The sequence below is a fragment of the Bos mutus genome, chromosome 18, assembly GCF_027580195.1.
Source record: "Bos mutus isolate GX-2022 chromosome 18, NWIPB_WYAK_1.1, whole genome shotgun sequence".
Classification (NCBI taxonomy): Eukaryota; Metazoa; Chordata; class Mammalia; order Artiodactyla; family Bovidae; genus Bos; species Bos mutus.
The window spans coordinates 15,086,015-15,111,247 of record NC_091634.1 but is presented as its reverse complement, the minus strand read 5'-3'; the positions used below and the strand labels follow the sequence as shown (position 1 = coordinate 15,111,247).

The 25,233-nt window shown below is 39.2% G+C and overlaps 1 protein-coding gene across 4 annotated transcripts; it reads right to left on the bottom strand.

Moving 5' to 3' along the window:
• Positions 1 to 252: 252 nt before the first annotated feature.
• On the bottom strand, positions 253 to 23,998 carry ZFP30 (ZFP30 zinc finger protein). Of its 4 annotated transcripts, XM_070387900.1 has the most exons (7): positions 23,863 to 23,998; positions 23,380 to 23,542; positions 18,395 to 18,473; positions 16,503 to 16,594; positions 13,442 to 13,568; positions 11,913 to 12,011; positions 253 to 4,273 (listed from the first exon to the last, which is right to left on the bottom strand). In XM_070387900.1, the coding sequence occupies exons 4-7, from the start codon at positions 16,509 to 16,511 to the stop codon at positions 2,904 to 2,906; spliced, it is 1,605 nt and encodes a 534-aa protein (XP_070244001.1). In that variant the 5' UTR covers positions 16,512 to 16,594; positions 18,395 to 18,473; positions 23,380 to 23,542; positions 23,863 to 23,998; the 3' UTR covers positions 253 to 2,903. The 4 variants fall into 4 exon arrangements, with proteins under 4 accessions (XP_070244001.1, XP_070244002.1, XP_070244003.1 ...); XM_070387901.1 differs by lacking the exon at positions 23,380 to 23,542 and having other exon boundaries at positions 23,863 to 23,978; XM_070387902.1 differs by lacking the exons at positions 13,442 to 13,568; positions 16,503 to 16,594.
• Between the last annotated feature and the right edge of the window lie 1,235 nt (positions 23,999 to 25,233).

The window sequence follows — 25,233 nt, the reverse complement described above, 5'->3', positions numbered from 1 at the left end:
GTAAATCATAGCAATCATAGCAAATCCAGCTATATATATGTGTGTGTGTGCATTTGGGAGAATGGCATTGAAACATGTGAAATGTCATGTATGAAACGAGATGCCAGTCCAGGTTCAATGCACGATGCTGGATGCTTGGGACTGGTGCACTGGGACGACCCAGAGGGATGGTATGGGGAGGGAGGAGGGAGGAGGGTTCAGGATGGATTTTCTTTTAAAAATTTAGAAAAAATAAAAAAAATAAATAAAGTATACACTACAGACAAATGAAGTTTACTACAGTGATACAAGGTTTAATCAATATTTGAAAATCTATCATATTAACAGTAAAAAAAAATTATATTCATTATATCAATTGGTGCATATTTCAAGTAGAATTTCAAGGAAGTATAGAGGATTCATGACAGTGTTTACAGATAGCAAAAGGTTCTCAAAATTACAATGGGCTTGAGAGGGGAGGAATGATCAAGTATGTGGTGCTGTCATAAAAATATGACTCCAGGGTAAAGATAAAGCCAACTTTCATCCTTTCTGTGAAAGAGCAGGGCTTCTAAGAATTTTAAAGTCATTTTCCCACAAAAGCCTCACAGGAAACCCAATACAGAGAAGGACCTGTTGATCTTTTGTCTAACTGAATGAACCCTAAACAATCTTAAAGAGAATTGTACTTGATGCGCTGCAAGCTTGAGCTTAATGGGAAACAGTATAAAAATTTAAAAAGGCCTTCGGATGCCAAAACATCTACAGGCCAAAAGCAGTCTGAGAAAATGACTCAGCTGTAAATACAGGCTACATTTTATGAAGAGGAAAAAAAAAGTCCAGCATGACTCAGGGTAGAACCAAGAAGACCTCAGTATACAAACATGGTATTTGACAGCAGAGACACACTTAAATTTGGGTTCTGTATTATGTAGTAATTCAATCCACTGAATTTCACAGCTTCCCAACTACAGCAGAGAAATGCTCTGAGAAATTGCGACGTTAATTCTTTTTTGAATGAAGTATTCAAAACCTCATGTGTATTTTACACTTAAGACCATTTTAATTTGTACTAACCACCATTCCAGTTCTCAGTAGCTCAGTTTTAAGTGCTCAACATGCTGCTAGCATCTACTTTATTAGATAATACAGTTCCATTCCACTGATTACACAAATAGCTGCAACTGCTCTTTTTACTCACTCCTGAAATATATGAAGTACTATGGGAACAGGTACTACAAGAGATGTAGCATTAGGTGAACTAGAGAAAATCTGGATCCTCAATCTTAATTTCCCAAATACCTTATAGTACATTTAATATCCCTATGTGTAGAACTTTAGCTACATCCATAAGTTCTGATAAGTAGCCATTTACAAATACTATTCACTTAAAGCTGGCTATAATTTCATAGATGTTTTATGATTTTTAAATGACGGAAAATTTCAAATACATAAAAATAGAGAAAATAGCAAAAACAAAATAAGCAAAAACCATGCACCTGATTTATCTTACCATGACTTAAACAAGTTATCTATCCTTACTTTTCTTTTGCATGAGCATTTTAACAGTAATTCTACACATACGGTTTTATGTGTATAAACTTGCTAATTTATCTCTAAGACACTTTTACATAAACACAATGCTATTAGCACACCTAACAAGAACATAATTTCTTAATATTATATAATACTGTCAATAGTTCCATTTCCCCAACTATCATAAAAATGTCTTTTGTTTGTTCAACCTGTGATCTAAATGAAAAACACTCATTCATTGCATTTGATTGATACATCTCTTAAGACTTCATTAACATCTCAGAGTTTCACCTCCCTTTTTTCAATCCATTTCATTGGGTGAGAAGCTTGAGTCATTACTCTCATAGAATTACCCACATTTTATTGGTCTGCTTCCTGTTATATCATGTAATTTGTTCTTCTGTTCCCTGAATTTTCTTTAAACTGGGAGTTAGGTCTTGATGCTTAATTAGATTCAGGTTCAATATTTTTGGCAATGGTATGTCTTATTGTATCATGCTGCTACTGCTGGTAAGTCGCTTCAATCGTGTCCGACTCTGTACGACCCCATAGACGGCAGCCCACCAGGCTCCCCCGTCCCTGGGATTCTCCAGGCAAGAACACTGGAGTGGGTTGCAATTTCCTTCTCCAATGCATGAAAGTGAAAAGTGAAAGTGAAGTCGCTCAGTTGTGTCCGACTCTTCGCGACCCCATGGACTGCAGCCTATCAGGCTCCTCCGTCCATGGGATTTTCCAGGCAAAAGTACTGGAGTGGGGTGCCATTGCCTTCTCCGATTGTATCATACAAGGAGGCATAAAATGTTTTGTCCTATTTTTGATTAGATTAAAGTTGATCAGTGGGTCAGATGTTGTCAACCTGATCTCTTCACTAGGAAGTTCATATAGACCATTCACCTAAAGGGCTTAAAACTTCTACTGAGAACTGTGCTTAGATCCATTATTTCATTATGTCCTGAAAATTCTCTAATAAAGAATTTTACCTCATCAACCTCTAGTTGCCTTGAGCTATAGTTTATACAGGAAATGCAGGCTAAATCACTACTCCTTCCTTCTGTTTATCAATGTCCAGAATGAGTTGGTGCCCTGGCAACCTCCAAAGGTTGTTATGTACAGATGAAAGAACAGAGGTGGTAATAAGTAAGATCAAAAGCTTTTTCACATTCACTCCTTTAAGAGAGTTTTTTCTGTGAATTTCCTAAAGTTTAACATGGTTTGAGTGGTGATAAAACACTGCTATGTATTCATTAAATTAACCTACTCTTTTAAAACCTCTTGTTTTAACTTTGAGCATGAAGCAAAAGGGATTCCTACATTCAAACACTTCTCCTCCAGAATTTATTTTCTAATGCTCCTTAACGCAAAATTCACAATGGGTGGCTTTCTTATAACTATTTAGTGACATTATGAACTCGCTGATGGTAAGTAAGATGTGAATGCTGCCTAAATGCCTTCTTACATTCCTTACATTTGTATGGTTTCTCACCAGAATGAATTCTCTGATGTTGGATAAGAGACGAATGAAGTCTAAAGGCCTTTCCACATTCCTTACAGTCATAGGGTTTCTCACCAGTATGAATGCTCTGATGTTGAGTAAGTTGGGAGAGCAATCTAAAATTCTTCTCACATTCCTTACACTTGTAAGGTTTTTCACCAAAATGAATACTCTGATGTTGAGTAAGTTGTGAGAACAGTCTGAAGGCCTTCCCACATTCCTTACAATCATAAGGTTTCTCTCCAATATGAATACCCTGATGTGAAATAAGTTCTGAGTAACGACGAAAGAACTTCTGACATTCCTTACATTCATAAGGTTTCTCACCAGTATGAATTCTCTGATGGAGAGTTAGATGATAGGCACGACTAAAGGTCTTCCCACATTCCTTACAATCATAGGGTTTCTCGCCAGTATGAATTCTCTGATGAAGAGTAAGTTGTTGCCGCACTCTAAAGGCCTTCCCACATTCCTTACAGTCATAAGGTTTCTCACCAGTATGAAGTTTGTGATGTACTCGAAGGCCTGTACTACACAGAAAAGCTTGCCCACATTCCTTGCATTCATAGCATTTCTCAGCAATATTAAGTCTTTGATGTCGAGTAAGGTGTGCATATTGTCTAAAGGTCTTCCCACATTCCTTACATTCATAGGGTTTCTCACCAGTATGAATCCTTTGATGGAGATTAAGTTGTCCTCGCACCCTAAAGGCCTTCCCACATTCCTTACAGTCATACGGCTTCTCACCAACATGAATTCTCTGGTGTACACGAAGATCTGCACCACATGTAAAGATCTTTCCACATCTTTTACATTCAAGGAGTTTGTCAGAAGCATGAATTCTCTGATGTCGACTAAGGTGGGCACACTGCCTAAAAGCTTTTCCACATTCTTTACATTCATACGGTTTCTCACCCGTATGAATTCTCTGATGGAAAGTAAGTTGTTGGCGTACTCTAAAAGCCTTCCCGCAGTCCCCACATTCATAGGGCTTCTCTCTACTGTGAATTCTTGGATACAGAGTAAGAGATGTGCGTTTTCTGTTCTTGGGCATTTTTTCAGAGGTGGTTTTTTTCACTTGCCTGAAATATGCTTCGTGAGGACCCTCTTGTCCCTCAAACTTTTTATATTCGCAATCTTTCCTGAAAAAAGAGTCTTCAAGGCCACAACTTCTAATTCTTTCCATTATCTCCCACTGAGAGAAACTCATTTCACAAATATCCTTTACTTGAAATAACTTTTTAGTGTCATATCTGGATTCCAAATCTGAAAGAAAAGAAGATAAAACACATGTTATTTTCTTCTAGAAAAAGTAAACAAAGAAGCAAATAAAAACTTTATAATAGGAAAAAAGAAAATAAAGTCCAATTGAAATAAATGTGCTTAAAAGTACTTTAAAAAAATAATATAACTTGAGAAAAGCTAAGAAGAATAAAGAAAATGATGAGTTAAGACCAGATAATTCAGAAGCAAATTAAAGTCTGAGATCTCTACCTAAACTTTTTAATGATTTATTTTTTAGTAAGAATAAAGTAAAAACACTTTATTATGAATAACACAGCCTTTGTTTACCAAAAGATGTCATTTCAAGCTGTAGACCCCTTTACTCCCTATGTCTGTCACACTTGCCTCCTTTCAGCTACTAAAATATGTCACAATCTTTCCATTTTTTAGAGCTTTTTACTGGCTATTAAATCTCCCAGGAATGCTGATGGGTTCTCCACATGGTTGGGTTCTTTTCATCCTTCAGATATCATGATAAAAGTCAGAAAAGCTATCTGTTCTGACTTCATCTAATTTATATCCTTCATTTTCTATCCCAATAATTTGTCCCCTGCTTCTTAGCACTTTTTTCAATTCTGTTGTGATATATTCATTAATTTTCCAAGTTTTTATTCTGTGTTCTTACCTTAACAATTTCCCAAGAGAAGAAAAACTCTTTCACTTATCACTGAATAACAAATCCATAGCACAGAGAAACTATTTATTATTAAGTTTTCATAATTAGTTAATAGTAAAAATATATATGTTGCCTTGCCTCCAATCTTACACCTTTTTTTAGCACTTTATATAGAGATGGGACGGAGAAGGCAATGGCACCCCACTCCAGTACTCTCGCCTGGAAAACCCCATGGACGGAGGAGCCTGGTAGGCTGCACTCCATTGGGTCGTGAAGAGTCGGACACAACTTAGCAACTTCACTTTCACTTTTCACTTTCATGCATTGGAGAAGGAAATGGCAACCCACTCCAGTGTTCTTGCCTGGAGAATCCCAGGGACAGGGGAGCCTGGTGGGCTGCTGTCTCTGGGGTCGCACAGAGTTGGACACGACTGAAGTGACTTAGCAGCAGCAGCAGCATAGAGATGGGAGACAAAAGCACACCAATGCTATCTCAATCAAATACAGAAATGGAAAAATTCCTTTACATCTGCTCATCACTCCAGTGGCCTCTTTACTTTCACGTGCAGATATCTCCACTTCAGCTCACTGTCTACATAGCTGTAAATGAACCTCACTTTTCCAACCAAGGTAATGCAAGGTTCTTCTTATTTATCTTCAAGTTTATTAACTATACACAAGTATATTACAAATATGCAGCCCATTTTGTTTCTTCATACCCTTTCCTATATTCTCCCTAAAGGCATCATAGCCAGTGCCATTTAGTTACTGTCTAGAAAGTATATTAGTGATTTTTCAGTCATAGCAACAGGTTTATAAAATAGTAACATGCTAGTAAAATTCTGAGCAAAAAATGTATTTTTTTAAAAAAAATCAACATTATTTTTCATATGCATGAACTAGAAAGAATCCAAGTATTCATTAACAGAAGAATGACTGAGAAAAGTTATATATATATAGATATGGATACAACATAATAAGAACAAACTGTAACAGCAGTAAGAATGAATAATCTACAAGTACACACAACAATATGGATCATTCTCACTAACATAAGGGTGACCAAACAAAGCCAGGCATAAAATAATATATACTATATTATCCCATTTTTATAAAGCTCATAAACACTAAAACTAATCTATGGACTTATTAAAAGTCAGGCTAGTAGTTAATTTTGATAGGGAGGAATGACTGGAGAAAACTAGAGAGGAGCTTCCGCTGCTGCTGCCGCCGCTTCAGTCGAGTCCGACTCTGTGCGACCCCATAGACGGCAGCCCACCAGGCTCCCCCGTCCCTGGGATTCTCCAGGCAAGAACACTGGAGTGGGTTGCCATTTCCTTCTCCAATGCATGAAAGTGAAAACTGAAAGGGAAGTTGCTCAGTCGTGTCCGACTCTTTGCGACCCCATGGAGTGCAGCCTACCAGGCTCCTCCGTCCATGGTATCTTCCAGGCGAGAGTACTAGAGTGGGTTGCCATTGCCTTCTCCTAAAGAGGAGTTTCTGATATCCTACTAAAACTATTTCTGAATCAGTATACTGATTAGCTGGGTATAATTACTTTGCAAAAATTCAGTGAGCAGCGTATTATGATTTCTGTTTTTTGGATGTATTTCAGAAAGTTTACTTTAAAAGGATATAATAAAAAGATGTTAAAAGGCAACAATGATTTAAATACTGTAGATAATTTGTGAGCAGAGACAAATAAGTGAATGTCACAAAAGATACTCTGATGAAATCTAAGTATCTTTCTGCCTCTTTCTGTCTCTCATCCCTCTGTGTCTTCCTCCTTCCCTTCCTCTTTCTCTTTCCTTTCTCTCTCTCTCTCCCCACCATCTTCCCTTCCTTCCCTTACTCTTTCCTTTTCCTTCTCTCTTACCCTCCCTGTCTATCTTCCCTATTCAAGAAAGCAATGTAAAACTAATGTAATTTTGTAAAAATTACTGGGAAAAAAATTTAACACCTCATTAAGGCAAATAAGTTATAAATGATATAAAAAATTAACAGTAATTAGCTAGTCATAACAGTAGTAAATAACTAGGTAACTACTGTTATTAAGATGGTGTTCTCATAGAATTTACTTGCAAATTAAAAATCAATGATTTAAAGGAAAATAAGAGTCAAAATAAAAACTGAAGGCCCAAACATTGGTAAGAAAAATGAGAAAGTGTATATACAGCACAAAAGCCCATACAAACTGGTATAAGAAACATTAAACAATGGAAAAAGTAAGAGAATAAAGGAAGTGAGCCGACAATGCACAAAATGAAAATATAAACACACTGAGGGCAAAATGTCCATATTTACTCATTTACAAGAAAAAAAGGTAGAAGTTACAATACTTACCCTATAGAATTTGAAAGTTTTAAAGAACAAACAAAACATTCCCCGTGTGGATATAGTGAACCTGAGACTTTTTCTTAATTTATTTTTAAATTGAAGAATAATTGCTTTACAGAATTTTGTTCTTTTATACCAAACATCAACATGAATTACCCATAGGTGTACATACCTCCCCTCCCTCTTGAACTTCCCTCTCACCTCCCTCCCCACCCCACCCCACCCACCCCTCTAGGTTGATACAGAGCCCCTATTTGAGTTCCCTGAGACACACAGCAAATTCCCATTGGCTATCTATTTTACATATGGTAATATAAGTTTCCATGTTACTCTCTCCATACATCTCACCCTCTCCTCCCCTCTCCCTGTGTCCATAAGTCTGTTCTCTATGTCTGTTTCTCTATTGCTGTCTTGCAAATAAATTCATCAGTACCATCTTTCTAGATTCTATATATATGTGTTAGTACATGATATTTATCTTTCTCTTTCTGACTTACTTCACTCTGTATAATAGGCTCTAGGTTCATCCACCTCATTAGAACTGACTCAAATATGTTCCTTTTTATGGCTGAGTGTAATATTCCATTGTGTATATGTACCACGACTTCTTTATCCAATCATCTGTCAGTGGACATTTAGGTTGCTTCCATGTTCTAGCTATTGTAAACAGTGCTGCAATGAACATTGGGGTGCATGCGTCTTTTTCAGTGTGAGTTTCCTCAGGGTATATGTCTAAGAGTGGGATTGCTAGGTCATAACTGAGACATTTATATGGCTTCCCTGCCTGACATGACACATTAAGACTTCGGCATGCTGAATATTCACATCTAGGAGACTATAATACAGTTGACCCTTGAACATTGGGGTAATAGGGGCCAATACCACCCCTCTATTGCAAACCTGTGTATAACTTTACAGTTGGCCCTCCATACCTGCAGTTCCCCATCCACAGATTCGACCAACCTCAGATCATATAGTACTGTGCGTGTGTGCTAAGTCACTTCAGTCATGTCCAACTCTTTGTGTCCCTATGGATTGTAGCCTGCCAGGCTTTTCTGTCTATTGGATTCTCCAGGCAAGAATACTAGAGTAGTTTGCCATGCCCTCCTCCAGGGGATCTTTCTGACCCAGGGATCAAACCCACATCTCTTCCACCTACACTGGCAGGTGGGTTCTTCATTAGCACCACCCGGGAAGCCCACAGTACTGTAGTACACATTTATTATTTTTTAACCCGTGTATAAATGGACCCATGCAGTTTAAACTCATGTTGTTCAAGGGTCAACCGTATAAACAACTGAACTGTAATCTTACAACTTCTGTAAAAAGTCAGCCATTATTTTTCCCAAATTCATTTATGCCAGTTCTTTCCCCTTCAAGAAACTAAAAGACAGCCATTTCAGTCAATCAAAACTAGGTTCAGTGCTTTGCTAGTTCTGACTATAGATGCACACTGCATTGTTTCAGAGTAGACAGTGAGAAAATAGTAAAGATTGATGGGAAACATAAAAATTCATGAAGGACTCTGCACACAGATTGCTTTACAAGTATCTTTAGATTCTTGTTCTACTTTAAATAAATTGAAACTGGAAATTACAGCCTATGCACTATACATGTGATTAAATCAAGAAAAAATTGGCCCAGCACTGAAACAAAGGACAAACTAAACATCAAAAGACATATACAAAATATTTAGCTACTCAAAATAAACCAAATACTAGTTTGTAGTCTATTGAATCAAAGGGCTTTATTCTAGTAAATGATGCTGATGCAAAAGCAAAATATTAGCCCATCTTAGAGCAATGTAAAAGGAGAAATGTTATTTCCATTGGCAGGATAACAACTTTAATTAAAAAGAAAATAAGGAGCTAATTACCTGGTCATAAAGTTAATTTGTTTCCTGAGATGATGTCTTCAATAACTTTGCTGATACAAGATGATATGAATGTATAATATTTATGACAGAAGCACTTTTAGTCACATTAACACCAGGGGTAATGTATCCAGAGATCTGTAAATGTTAAAACCTTATAACCACAGAACTGTACTTCTGAAAGTCAAAACTGATTAAATACTAAGTAATCCATACTGAATTCCAAATAATTTTCACATTCTGCTAATTTCATCAAAGAATCAGAAGCAATGGAAAGAAAAATGATATTCTCCCCTTTACCACGTTATCCAACCACTTAAGTTCATATTCTTATCATATGCATTGGTTTTCCTTCATAAATTGGCTCCTACTTCTACTCATTTGCTGAAAGTCACTGCTTACAGAAATCACCCTCTCTCTTGATGCCATCAGTTGTCCTCTTTGAAATCATTCTCTTCAGCCTTTACACAGGTCCTAATACCTCACATCTTAAGATACTTTCCCTGTACCCCATGTGTCTGCTTTTATGGCAAAATTCCTCTTTAGTGTTACATACGTTTATTTTCACCACTGTCTCACTTTCTTTTCCTTTTATCTCCCACTAACTTTAAAAGAAACCAAAATTTTATTACAGAGTATTTCTAACATACACAAAAGTAGAAGAGTAATATTAAATGTACAAGTTATCTATGGACCAGCCTCAACAACATCAACCAAGCCCAATACTGACCTATGCAGACCCTTATCCACTGGTCTCCTCACATTGTCTGAAGCAAGTCCCATAATATATTTTGTAATCACTTCAGGATTTATCTCTAAAAGGATTTAAAAAATAATTGTAATACCATTACCCAAACCTGAAAAAATGAACAGTAACTCTTTGTCATTGTTGTTGTTCAGTTGCTAAACTGTCCAACTCTGCAAACCCATGAACGATAGCACACCAGGCTTCCCTGTCCTTCACCATCTCCCGGAGTTTGCTGAAACTCATGTCAACCATCTCATGCTCTTCTGCCTCCTTCTCCTCTTGCGTTCAGTCTTTCCCAGCATCAGGGTCTTTTCCAATGAGTTGGGTCTTTGCCTCAGGTGGTCAAAGTACTGGAGCTTCAGCATCAGCCCTTCCAATGAATATTCAGGGTTGATTTCCTTTAGGATTGACTGGTTGGATCTCCCTGCTGTCCAAGGGACTCTCAAGAGTCTTCCCCAGCACCACAGTTCAAAAGCATCAATTCTTCAGCCCTCAGCTTTCTTTATAGTCCAACTCTCACATCCATCCATGACTACTGGAAAAACAACAGCTTTGACTAGACAGACCTTTGTTGGCAAAGTAATGTCTCTATTTTCTAATATGCAGTCTAGGTTGGTCATAGCTTTCCTTCCAAGGAGCAAGCATCTTTTAATTTCATGGCTGCAGTTACAATCAGCAGTGATTTTGGAGCTCAAGAAAATAAAAGTCTGTCATTGTTTCCATTGTTTCCCCATCTATTTGCCGTGACGTGATGGGATTTGATCTTAGTTTTCTTGAATATTGAGTTTTAAGCCAGTTTTTTCACTCTCGTCTTTCACCTTCATCAAGAGGCTCTTTAGTTCCTCTTCACTTTGACTCTGTAGCATTTTTCATATTCTGACTGTATTCCCAAGATGTAGTAGAACATGTTCCTCTATCTTCCTCTAATAAATTAGTGGCTGGCTAATTCAGAAGCTCCATCAGACTTAGGCCCACTTCATAGGTGATACTGTATTCTTTCATTTGAAGAAATACAATCTGACTGTCTCTATTTCTGTGATGTTATCAGCAGTGATGTTCAGTGTCTAGATCCAATAGCTTATTAGAGGTTCCAAACTGGTAATATTCTAAGTCTACAATCCTTCATTTATTCACTGAATACTTTAAGAAAAACATGGGCTTCCCTCGTGGCTCAGCTGGGTAAAGAATCTGCCTGCCAATCCAGGAGACATGAGTTTGATCCCTGGTTTCAGAAAATCCCACACTCCACGGAGCAACTAAGCCTGTGTGCCACAATCACTGAGCCTGTGCTCTAGAGCCCATAAGCCACAACTACTAAAGCCCGCTTGCTTAAAGTCCGTGCTCTGCAACAAGAGAAGCCAGGTCAATGAGAAGCCCATGCACTGCAATGAAGAGTAGTTCCCACTTACTGCAACTAAAGAAAATCCGCATGCAGCAATGAAGACCCAGCACAGCCAATAAATAAATAAATAACTAAATCTTGGGGGAAAAAGAATTTTCAGAATTAAGTATATTTTATGTGGTTGTAATACATTTCAGTTATGTATACAGATGCTTAAATGATTCCATCTTTTACAGGTTAAAGAGCCTCTGCCAACTGGTTCCTCTTCCTTAATTACCCTATCTAAATTACCCAATTAACCCATCATAATTCCCCATATTCTTACTTCCTCACCCTTCTTAACAATATTTAATCACTTCATGTAAACACCATGAAAAGAAGGCAATGAAGAAATATGTACCTAAGAGGCAAAATACAAAAGATGATCTAAGTAGAAATTAGATACAAAATACAAGTAAAATGGTGGTCACTGGGGAAGAAAGCTTTCCCCCATTGAAATGAGAAGGAAACAGGACAGTGTAAAAAGAAGAGATAAGTGGAAGTAGAGATGAAATTTCTTTGGTTGTCCATGCTGAGATCTAAGTTTTCTTCTCAGGTGTCAGGTCTCTCCTTCATAATCAACAACTAAGGACTGTGTTTCTTCCCAACCTGCAGGGATATGCTGTGCCACAGCAGCTTACCCTCCCCTGATAAGCACTTACTCACCTAGTCTCCATCTTCTTTTCTCATCCCTCACAACCATCCAGGGTTCTTTCCCTTGCTCTAACAGAGTAATTACATCTGGCTTAGAAATGGAACATCCTCCTTGAAAAAAAAAATAGAACATTATAAAGAAAGTATAAAATTCACCAAGGCTTCAGAACAAAGAAGAGTAATTGGACTGAAAAACATTCATATTAGAGTTACTTGAGGATCACAAGAACAGAGAGGTAGGAATGTTGTCTTATTATAATTGCCAATTGATACAGGCTTGGTCTCTAAAAGTAATCATTGAGAGCACTGGCTTCAAATCCTGCCTCTCTCACCTGAGTCACTTACAGGCTCAGTTTTTTCAGTTGGAAAAGTAATAATATATACTCATAAGTAAATAATAATATATTAAAATATATAAAATAATAATGTATACCCTGGAGAAGGAAATGGCAACCCATTCCAGTATTGCCTAGAGAATCCTGTGGACAGAGGAGCCTAGTGGGCTGCTGTCCATAGGGTCGCACACAGTCAGACACGACTGAAGCAACTTAGCATGCATGCATGCATTGGAGAAGGAAATGGCAACCCACTCCAGTATTCTTGCCTGGAGAATCCCAGGGACAGAGGAGCCTGGTGGGCTGTTGTCTATGGGGTCACACACACACACAACTGAAGTGACTTAGCAGCGGCAGCAATGTATACCCATAAGATTTTTGTGAGGTGTCACTTAAGTGCCTAGATGAGTGCCTAGTACATACTAAGCACTATACATGTTCATTAGGTACTATTTTTGCTTTTATTTAAATATTTTGCTAGGAGGAAAACAATTTGTTTCTTGCCAATATATTCATCCAATGTCAAATACAAAGTTCATATATTTTAAACTATTAATCATAAAAGTTAATGTTTAAATAAATTAAAAAGATAATATGTTTGTTGTAGTAAATTGAATGTGTCCACTTGAATTTCAACACACTATTGATTTAACCCAGTATCATATACACTGTGTCAACTTTTTCAATAGGTATGTACAGCCAGACACCTCTGTCTTCCTACTCACACTGCAGATAAGTTAATAGATAATAGACCATCTACAACAATATGAAAACAGACTTCTTTGAAAATGGTTTTGCTCTGAGTGTCTAAGAATTTATATCCAACTGTCATTAAAGAGAAGCAATTATATAATAGAAAAGGCAAAGGAAAATGTAAAGGTCAATGATTTATGGGGGAAGCTAACAGTGCTATTTAATAGTTTTTTTTTTTTTTTTTTTTTTTAAATAGTTTAACAGCTGAAGACACCTATTCTCAAACTACAAAGCAGATAGTTGACTAGTTTTTAGACAGCCAGCCCTGAAATTCAGTCATGTGAATTTCTACATTATTTGACACAGATGGCTGGATGGCATCACCGACTCGATGGACGTGAGTTTGAGTGAACTCCGGGAGTTGGTGATGGACAGGGAGGCCTGGCGTGCTGCGATTCATGGGGTCGCAAAGAGTCGGACACGACTGAGCTACTGAACTGAACTGAAACTTACCCAGTGACACCAAGTTGCTATAATTCTCTAATATCACATCTCTGTATAAATTCCTCTGATTTGAGTTCAGGCATTCCCACTCTTCCTGAGAAAAGTCCACAGTCACATCTCTGAACATCACCAAATCCTGAAATGACAAACCCATGCTTTATTTGTAAAATTACTTATTTCTGTATAGGGCCATAAGCCACATATTATCTCTATTTGCGTATCCTTCCCTTTCCCTTCTTTTTTAAAGTAATTCTTTCAGAAAATAATTAACTCATAGCTTGTGCAAAAACAGGACATGGGTTGACTCTGGCTCACAAGCTGCACTTTGCCTACTACTGCTATAGACAAAGCTTCCTATATACTGTGGTATACCTAGTTTTACTTCCAGATATGCACAGGTAGTTAATCAGAGTTTCACTAAATCGTAGCAATATTTTCTTAGATCAGTCTCCCACAGCAAAAGAAATAAAAGCAAAAATAAACAAATGGGACCTAATCAAACTTGAAAGCTTTTGCACAGTAAAGGAAACCATCAATCTTCTATTGATGGGCACAAAAGAAAACAAAATGAAAAGACAGCCTACTGAATGGGAGAAAATATTTGCAAATGATGTGACCAACAAGAGGTCAATATGCTAAAAATACCAAGAACTCATACAACTCAATACCAAAAAAAAAAAAAAAAATCAAAAAAATGGGCAGAAGACCTAAAAAGACATTTTTCCAAAGAAGACATTCACATGGCCAGGAGACACATGAAAAGATGCTCAACATCACTGATTATCAGAGAAATGCAAATCAAAATCACAAGGTATTGCTTCACACCAGGGACAATGGTTATCACTCAAAGTCTACAAGTAATAAATGTGGAGAGGGTGTGGAGAAAAGGGAATCTTCCTACACTGTTGGTGGAAATGTAAATTGGTGCAGCCACTATGGAGAACAGTAAAGAAGTTCCTTAAAAAACTAAAAATAGGGCTACCATATGATCCAGTAATCCCACTTCTGGGTATGTATCAAGAAAGCAAGGTGAAAAGGCAGCCTTCAGAATGGGAGAAAATAATAGCAAATGAAGCAACTAACAAACAACTAATCTCAAAAATATACAAGCAACTCCTACAGCTCAACTCCAGAAAAATAAATGACCCAATCAAAAAATGGGCCAAAGAACTAAATAGACATTTCTCCAAAGAAGACATACAGATGGCTAACAAACACATGAAAAGATGCTCAACATCACTCATTATCAGAGAAATGCAAATCAAAACCATTATGAGGTACCATTTCACGCCAGTCAGAATGGCTGCGATCCAAAAGTCTACAAGCAATAAATGCTGGAGAGGGTGTGGAGAAAAGGGAACCCTCTTACACTATTGGTGGGAATGCAAACTAGTACAGCCACTATGGAGAACAGTGTGGAGATTCCTTAAAAAACTGGAAATAGAACTGCCTTATGATCCAGCAATCCCACTGCTGGGCATACACACTGAGGAAACCAGAAGGGAAAGAGACACGTGTACCCCAATGTTCATCGCAGCACTGTTTATAATAGCCAGGACATGGAAGCAACCTAGATGCCCATCAGCAGATGAATAGATAAGAAAGCTGTGGTACATATACACAATGAAGTATTACTCAGCCATTAAAAAGAATATATTTGAATCAGTTCTAATGAGATGGATGAAACTGGAACCTATTATACAGAGTGAAGTAAGCCAGAAAGAAAAACACCAATACAGTATACTAACGCATATATATGGAATTTAGAAAGATGGTAACAATAACCCTGTGTATGAGACAGCAAAAGAAACACCGATGTATAGATCAGTCTTATGGACTCTGTGGGAGAGGGAGAGGGTGGGGAGATTTGGGAGAATAGCATTGAAACATGTATAATATCATGTATGAAACGAGTCGCCAGTCCAGGTTCGTGCACGGTACTGGATGTGTGGGCCTGGTACACTGGGACGACCCAGAGGGAGGGTACGGCGAGGGAGGAGGGAGGAGGGTTCAGGATGGGGAATGCGGGTATACCTGTGGCGGATTCATTTCGATATTTGGCAAAACTAATACAATATTGTAAAGTTTAAAAATAAAATTTAAAAAAAATTAAAAAAATAAAAGAAATAAAATTGGGTCTGGAAAAAATTCTTTAATTTTATGCAAACTCTACTTTTTAAAACAGAGATCCAGTTTCATCACTATATGTATCATTAGCATTTTCCCTTATTATAACAAACCCTTTATTGAATATTTTAAACTTACTACAAAAAAGTCCATTTTATAGATATGTTGGCCTTAATAATTACATTTAGATATTTCTATACTTTTAAATATGCTAAGTTATATTTACAATTTAAGTTATACAAAATTTCTAAAGCTGCAATGTCTAACATGCTATCTTAGACACATGTGGTTACTGAGCATTTGAACTGTAGCTAATACAAATTTAGATGTGCTATAAAATACACACCAGATAGTGAAGACTTTACAAAAAAAAAAGATTGCAATATATCTCAATAATTCTTATTTTGGTTACACTTTGAAATGATAATATTTTGCTATATTGGGTTAAATAAAACACTAAAATTACTTGTGCATTTCATTTTTACTTTTTAAAATGTGACACTAAAATGTTTAAGATTATGTGCCTTGCATATTATTCTACACTTTTTATGAGACTGACATGAGACCTACTGTGCTAAGAAGGCACTAATTTTCTATTTTTAATATTGGATACTGCAGCTCTAAAGTGTTCTCCAGTTGTGAGTTTCTCGTATCAGTTGTCTCCCTCAAGGGACTTCATTTCTGCTTTATCGCTGCTCTAGACAAAGACTAAACACACAGGAGACTGAATAATTTGGTCAATTCACACATGGACATGGATGGACAACAGACGGGCACACAGGAAGGGCCAGGCTGTCTGGCTCCATCCCTCACTAGAATGGGAACATCTAGGAAGAAGCTGTTGGATGGGGATCTGTTTGGAAGTTTCAGGACAACTAATTAGAATGTTCACGTAACCTGAAAAAAATTACAACATTCCAAATAGAGAAAAATACCAACTTACATGAGCCATGATTTCAGAGTTGCAAGAAAATGTTTAGTTTTTCTCAAGGGTCATTTACTGAAGAAGCAGAGTCCACAGACAGAAGCCAAAAACTGGAGGAAGAATATGAAGCCATAAGAACAAAATCCCAGAGCCCCCAAATTTTAAAAACTCACATGACTTCTCCATTCCTACATGCAACACCCCTCCATCACCCCTCCCAACACACAGACAAGTTATGAAAGGTAAGAGCTAATTTAGACAAATACATGCCCTCCCCGAAACAGGAAAATCACTGCACAAGGATAGACATGGAGAAGACTCTCCAGAAGAGAAGGACATTTCCAGCTGTTTTGGCAGGAGAGATTCCGGGCAGTCCTCCAACTCAGTGAGGCTGATCTGGACTCAAGAATAGGCTACCCAGACCTGTCCTGAGCAGAGATCCATCTCCCCTCATTCCCAGTTTTCCCAGCTAAGAAGTGGCTACACCATCGAAACCAGAATATCCTTCTCAGACTCAGGAATCTGGCTTGCCTACCCAACCCTGAAGACAGAAAATATTATAGAGAAGAATTTTCCAAACTATGCCACACATTGGAATCCAGCAAATCTTTTTTTTTTTTTTTTTAAGAGAACTGTGTGTATTTTTTTTTTTTTTTAACATTTTATTTATTTGACTGCACCAGGTCTTAGCTGTAGCACCTGGGATCTTTGATCTTCATTGCAAGCATGCAGGATTCTTTAGTTACAGTATGCAAACTCTTAGTTGCGGCATGTGGGATCTTCTATTATAGTTCCCTGATCAGGGATTGAACCCAGGCCTCCTATATTGGGAACACAGTCTTAGCCACTGGATCACCATGGAAGTCCATTAGCAGACCTTTAAAATATACTGATGCCTGACTCCCATGCCCCAAACATTCTGATTCAATTAGCAGAAGAGAGCTGTGACTCAGGAATCAAAATTTTTAAACTTTCCCCAGGTGATCATAATGGGCGGGTTTAGTAATCAAACTTTGTATGCCTCAGAATCATCTGAAAGGCTTATTAAAATACAGTTTGCAGGGCCTCGATCCTCAAGTTTGGCATTTACTGGAGCTAGGGTTGGGCTTGAGAAATTGCATTTTGAAAACATTTCCACGTTGATACTGATGCTGCTGGTCCAAATGCCACAATTTGAGAACCACTTGCACAGACCATGCCTGGCAGTCTTTATAACGGCAAAACTGTACTTGCACACTGGGATCTCTTCCTCAAGGCTGAACTATCTTTCCCAGAATCCTCAGAGCTCACTGTTCACCACCTTCCTATTAGGAATCATCAATACTGTCTACATGATCTCATTTACCGATCCTATTCTCTTGGTACCCAGGCTGGGGAAAAGTGAATTTGTAAAACCTGAGTATGGATAATGAAATAACCCACTAGTTAAAATTCAATAGTAACTAAGGAGTTGCATTTAAAGGAACTGGATTAGCAGATTTTAAAAACTGCTAATACTTATCACTGCTGCTGCTGCTAAGTCACTTCAGTCGTGTCTGACTCTGTGCGACCCCATAGACGACAGCCCACTAGGCTCCGCCATTTCTGGGATTCTCCAGGCAAGAACACTGGAGTGGGTTGCCATTTCCTTCTCCAATGCATGAAAGTGAAAAGTGAAAGTGAAGTCGCTCAGTCGTGTCCGACTTCTAGTGACACCATGGACTGTAGCCCACCAGGTTCCTCCGTCCATGGGATTTTCCAGGCAAGAGTACTGGAGTGGGGTGCCAGGGCCTTCTCCGATACTTATCACTAAGACTGGAGAAATGGACACTTGTGGTATGGTGTAAAAAGAATGAAATGATACATGGAAAATGATTATAATGAGACCAAAAAAGTCAAAATGGACTTGGAATAAGATTGTATTGTGTTACCTCTGCTGGATGGTATCCCACGTGATCTTTATTTTGTTCTTCCCAGGAGTCTCAATTTTTTAATCAAGAAATTTTTAATCTGTAAAAAAAAAAGGAAAGAAAACTTTAATTTGTATCACTTGTACCTGGACATAAATTTAAAACAGCTCTACAAGGGATATCACAAAAAGCCCCAACGATTCCATCCCTGCTACCCTTTCCCCTATCTTCCAAATCTAGAGGCAACAATTTTCACCTCTTTTAGCTATTTCTTTTGTTATATAAATACCATATATTCAAATCACATGCTAATTTACTACTTCAGCTATCTTTTACTCACCCATCTCCCACTTCATGTGTGCATAATTGCATCTCCCTATCCTTCCAATATGCTTTTTTTTCCCCAGTGTGATTTTGTTCTATTAAAGGGTACACAGATATTCAGTTTCTATGACTATGACCATTTAAATACCATTACCAACTGAACTATATAGTATAATCAGATTATTTTGCCTTTCTTCTCTGAGTTTAAAATGATTTTGTTTTTTGTAAGATTCATTTTCTAGGTAATTATCATTAATTTATTTCTCAAACTCTCACTCAAATGAAGGATCAGGAGGATGAAGCATCTGGCATAAAATAACAGAACTGTCCACTTCATACTCTAACAATCCTTCAGAAATAAAGCCAAATACTTCAGAGTTATCACTTGTATCCCTAGTTGGCAGAAGTCAATGCTATATTCCTCAACGTTCCTACCTCTGAAATCCCACATGATCTTGAAGTAAAAAGCTGGTTAAGTAATAGGACCTAGAAAGCCTGCTGAAGGAATTGTTCAGGCAGTTTTGAACATCACTCCCCAAAAACTTATTTCTTAAATACTTGAGAAAACATCCACAAACAGAATAATAAAGTAATCATTAAATGCTGAGTTTTCAAAAACTTAAAGAATGGAAAATATCCAAGACACACTGAAAGAAAAAAAAAAAAAAACAGTTTAAAAAATATATATATAAAATCCATAAAAATGTTACAAAATCCATGACAATACTGAATTCCTCTTTTTTATTAATTTTTTTCCTTTAAAAAAAATGAGTTTCTTTTTTTATAATTTTATTTATTTATTTTTGGCTGTGCTGGGTCATCATTGCTATGAGCAGGGGCTACTCTCTTGTTACAGAGCACAGGCTCTAGGGCACGCGGGCTTCAGTAGTTGTGGCATGTGGGCTCAGTAGTTGTGGCTCCCCAGCTCTACAGCACAGGCTTAATAGCTGTACATGGGCTCCGTGGCTCTAGAGCACAGGCTTAATAGTTGTATATGGGGTAAGTTGCCCCACACCATGAGAGATCTTCCTGGATCAGGGATCGAACTAATGTCTCCTGCACTGGCAGGCAGACTCCTTACCACTGAGCCCCCAGGGAAGACCCCTGAATTCCTATCTTAAACGAAGAATTAGAGGTCTTGTTTTCCTTTAAATTTTCAATTAATGTTATCCTATTCAGAAATAAAACTAAATAAGCATATACAAATATACAAAACCACAAATGCTTGTAAAAATATTTTTGGGAACATATGCTCTAAATATGAACAGTGATTATTTCTGGATGTTGCAAATATGTGTGTGTATGCTTAGTCAAGTCCAGTTCTTTGTGATCCTATTGACTATAGTGTACCAGGCTCCTCTGTCCATGGGATTTCTTCCAGGCAAAAATACAGGTGTGGGTTGCCATTTCCTCTTCCAGGGGATCTTCCCAACCCAGGGATGGAACCTGCATCTCCTGCAAGTCTCCTGAATTGCAAGTGGATTCTTTACCACTGGGAAGCCCTGCTGAGGACTGTAATTTTTATTTTCTTCTTTAAGGTTCCTTGGTTACTAAATATTTCACAAGCTTGCATTAAGTACATTATCTGAAATGTTTAAAAAGCTATTCCCATTAAAAACAATTTTTTAATGATTTGGGTAGACAGGTAGTCATTAAGAAAACTGTGATTACATAGAACTGCATAAGTGGTAACAACAGGGAAATCAATGTCACTGAAAAAATAATTCTTACCAGTTCTTGAATACTGTATTTCATTAACACCCAGAAACCCTTCTGTGAAGGATCACAATGCTGATTCACAACATTTCCAAAAATCAAGAGATAGTATGCACAGCAGGCAGAAAAAAATGCTTATTTCATAGCAAATGCTCAGTCATTTGAGTTGACTCCTCCTGAATAACCAATTACTAAGTTTTGCAAAACGTCTTATTATTCCTTACCTTAGTGTTCAAGATACATAGGTAACAACAATTTCTTAAAAATTTTTATTCAGAACAATACATACTTCCCAATATTACATTATATGGTTTTTTCTTATGACTTTATAATGTTTATTATCCCATAACATTCCATCATATGGATGAAGTGTGAATTACTTAACATTTCCACATTGTTAGACACAAGTTTTTTAAGATTATCCTCAAAATTATTCCTATTTATTCCAGACTTTAATTCTAGACCAGTGAAAATCAATCTTGTTGGGTCTTATACAACTCTGATATCATGAAATTATAAGTAAGTAGATTCCCCTCCCAAATTAACCACTGAAAATATTTACAATATATCTATATCTATATATGTATATCTATATCTATATATATCTTTGATTTTTTCCTTGTCCTGAAAACCCATAAACAGAACCCAAAGACTTCATGTTAAGAATCCCTATTCTGGTCCATTTGCTGTTGATTTTTCTGCTTGCATTCATCATAAGTAACTTCACATTTTCATTATTCTTGGGAATAAAGAAAGTTGATACGGAATGATTAAGAATCATCACTAACAGTAACCGCTAATATAATTAAGCAGTATTCTACTATGCTAGGTAATGTTTTAAGAGCTTCAACAGATATTAATTCAGATCAGATCAGTCGCTCAGTCGTGTCCAACTCTTTGCGACCCCATGAATCTCAGCACGCCAGGCCTCCCTGTCCATCACCAACTCTCAGAGTTCACTGAGACTCACGTCCATCGAGTCAGTGATGCCATCCAGCCATCTCATCCTCTGTCGTCCCCTTCTCCTCTTGCCCCCAATCCCTCCCAACATCAGAGTCTTTTCCAATGAGTCAACTCTTTGCATGAGGTGGCCAAAGTACTGGAGTTTCAGCTTTAGCATCCTTCCTTCCAAAGAAATCCCAGGGCTGATCTCCTTCAATATTAATTCAGGTAACCTTCAAAACAACCCTGTGAAGCATATACTATTATAATTCCGATTTTACATATGAAGAAACTGCAACACAGTTTTCTTTCAACTGCCCAAACTCACTTAGATTTAAGTGATGGTCAGGATTAAAAACCTCTCAATCTAGGTTCAAAATTCTTAACCACTGCATACATCTCTCCTCCTCTATCCCAAAAAAGTGCAAGTGTTAGTCACTCAGTCCTGATTTTTTTCCACCCACGGACTGTATTCTGCCAGGTTCCTCTGTCCATGGAATTCTCCAGGCAAGAATACTGCAGTGGGTAGCCATTCCCTTCCCCAGGGGATCTCCCCAAGACATACCTAAAACAAACTCATGCTACAAAATTTCAGTTATAAGATAATAAGCTCTGAAGACCTAATGCACAACATGGTTACTATAGCTAATAATAGTGTATTACATACTGGAAGTTTGCCAAGAGTGTATCTTAAGTACTCTTGTCACATACACAAAATAGTTAACCTTGAGAGGTAATGGTTAATTAGTCGGTGTGGTATTCTGTTCCATAATGTTTACATATATCAAAACATTATGCTGTATACATTAAACAATTTTTCATTTGTCCAAAATAAATAAAACTCATGCTAACTAACTCTAACCACATCAGGCTGGTACCAAAAAGTTCCACTCGTGGATTCCCTTTGGGAAAAAAAATCCCCACTCCTACTGTGGAATAATTAGAGCTGTCTAAACCCAACACAATCTAATAGCCATGAAATTAAAAGACACTCCTTGGAAGAGAAGTTATGACCAACCTAGACAGCATATTAAAAAGCAGAGACATTACTTTGCCAACAAAGGTCCGTCTAGTCAAGGCTATGGTTTTTCCAGTGGTCATGTATGGATGTGAGAGTTGGACGATAAAGAAAGCTGAGCGCTGAAGAATTGATGCTTTTGAACTGTGGTGTTGGAGAAGACTCTTGAGAGTCCCTTGGACTGCAAAGAGATCCAACCAGTCCATCCTAAAGGAGATCAGTCCTTAATATTCATTGGAAGGACTGATGTTGAAGCTGAAACTCCAATACTTTGGCCACCTGATGCGAAGAGCTGACTCATTCCCAGCTGATGCTGGGAAAGATTGAAGGCAGGAGGAGAAGGGGATGACAGAGGCTGAGATGGTTGGTGGCATCACTGATTCAATGGACATGAGTTTGAGTAAACTCCGGAAGTTGGTGATGGACAGGGAGGCCTGGCCTGCAGTCCATGGGGTTGCAAAGAGTCGGAAAGGACTGAGCGACTGAACTGAACTGAAACCCAACACTACTTAACAAATCATAGTTGAAAAGAAAACATAAACGGTAACTTCCAAAGGGCTACTTCCATCATTATAAACTGTGCTCACAGAGCAACTGGATTTATAGAACATGGTTAACTAAAGTGGCTCAGTGGTAAATAATCTGCCTGCTAAGGCAAGAGACACGAGTTCGATCCCTGGGTCGGGAAGATCCCCTGGCGTAGGAAATGGCAACCCACTTCACTATTCTTGCCTGGAAAATTCCAAGGACAGAGGAGCCTGGCAGGCTGCAGTCCATGAGGTCCTGCAGAGACTGAGCACAACTAACTGAAGAACTGCATTAAGTGGGCAACAGAAAGGGAAATGTATAAACTGGGTCCCCTGCCAGGACGTAGGTAAATCCTAAAGTCCAAATCAGTAAGTAGATTATTCTTACGCAGGACATTTCAAGAGAAGGAAATTTTAACAATCTCGTGTCACAAAAATCAAGTGCATTTCACGCAAACAAAGAAGCAGCAGAAACTCGCAAAGAACGCGGCTTTTAGAGACGCAGCAGCGATTTGCTTCACTTCACAGGCCTCTGGAGACTGACAGGGCTCGGGAAGCAAACCCGGATGATTACATCGCAGGCGTTTCTGGACGCGGTCAACACCCACCGTCCACGCCCCCTTGACCGTCGCTACCCACCATCTGCAAACACAATGGAAAGATAAAGACGAGAGAAGGTCCGCGGCTCTGGGTCGGCTGTAATTCAGACACCACAGCCACCCACGCTCGGGCGGCCACCGCGCCTTGCAGGGGACTTTCATTCAGAGGTTCCACCACCCGTTTCCCTCTCAGGCCTTTCCTCTACGGCCAGGCCTCGGTGGTCGAGGCGAGGAAGGCGACGGGCAGGACCGCCGGGAACAGGCCGGGGCGGCGCCCAGTTACCGCCGCACAAGCTTAACCCCGCGCCGCCCAGTCTCAGAAGTGCAAAGCCCTCACTCCGGCCTGAGGCCCCCAAATCCAACCTCGATCTGGTCCGCAGAACCTGGCCCGTCTCGCGCTTGTTTTCTTCAGAAGAGCAGCGGCTACCACCGAGCCTGCCTTACCGCCCTAGGGCTGCGCCAGACTCGGGGGACCGCCCAGCGCTCGGGACCGCCCAGCGCTCAGGACCGCGGCGCCGGAATACCGGAGAGTGCCTTCTCGGTCCCGAGTGCGCAGGCGCGAAGGGGGTTGGGTGGGTGTTGGGGGGCCGTGCCCCGGCTCCTCATGAAGCGCTCGGAAAGACTGCTGGGGCACGATGCCCGCGGGGTCTGGAAGAAGAGCGGGGTTCCCTCGTAGGCCAACTCCTCACCTGTAAAGGTGACCTTGTGAGTGACTCGTGCCCTCGAGCAGAATCCACCGCTGCTCCCCTGTTGGAATTGTAGTCCCCAAATCAGGGAAACTGTATATTCCAGCTTTTCTTACTCGGTTCTCGGCTCCGCAAAGAACTCAGACCCGGAGCTCCGCCCCTGGCGCGAGAGCCCAGCGCCCAAGCTCCTGGAAGCTTCTGTCTCTGTCCCTCGTGGAGGTGGAGGTGTTCCAACCGGGGATTCTTAATGCAGCTGAGGAGGCTCTTGAGGCCACGCACGTTGAGGGCTGGGGAGGAGGGGTACGAAGAGATTGGAGCCAGGATTCCCCGTTGGTCTAGAGTGTCCAGATCTTAAATTTTTAAGGGTGACCCTGATTGCTATATCCAGTGCCCCAAGCGTGGTCTCTGTGACATTTGCCAAAGGACTGACACTGGTGTGGTGCCCTCTGTGCCTGCCTTGTGATCGTGGATGGAGTTGTGTTTTCATGCATTGTTTCATGTGATGTGTGCCACTCCGTGGATGCTGGAGTGAAATGGACTCAGGGAGAAAGGAATCCAAGCAGGACCCCCTGCGGCCCTCCTTGATACAAAAGCTGTCTGGTTTTAGCCTCCAGCATCTTCTCAGAGTTCCAAAGGGCAGATTCAAACAGGTGCTAATCAAAAAAGTGGGGAAATGTAGAAATAGAAGAGAAGGGATCAAGCAACAGTGATCAGTACAAACAGAGCAGCAGTGAAAGTTTTTCCTCGAGGAATATACATAGCAATATATCTGAGTTCTGCTGGAACTAAGGCCCACAACCCGGTGGAGGATGGCAACTTGAGGCTGAGCACAAAAGTCCGGGAGCCCTACCCTGTAATCTCACCACTAACCAATCAGAAGAAGGTCACACAGTCCACAGCCTTCACCTCAAATTTTGCCTTTAAAAACTTGTGGAAAACCATTAGGGAGTTTGGGGCTTTGGAGGACGAGCAGCCTGTTCTACTTGCTTGAAAAGTGAAAGTCACTCAGTCATATCCAACTCTGCAACCCCATGGAGACTATACAGAC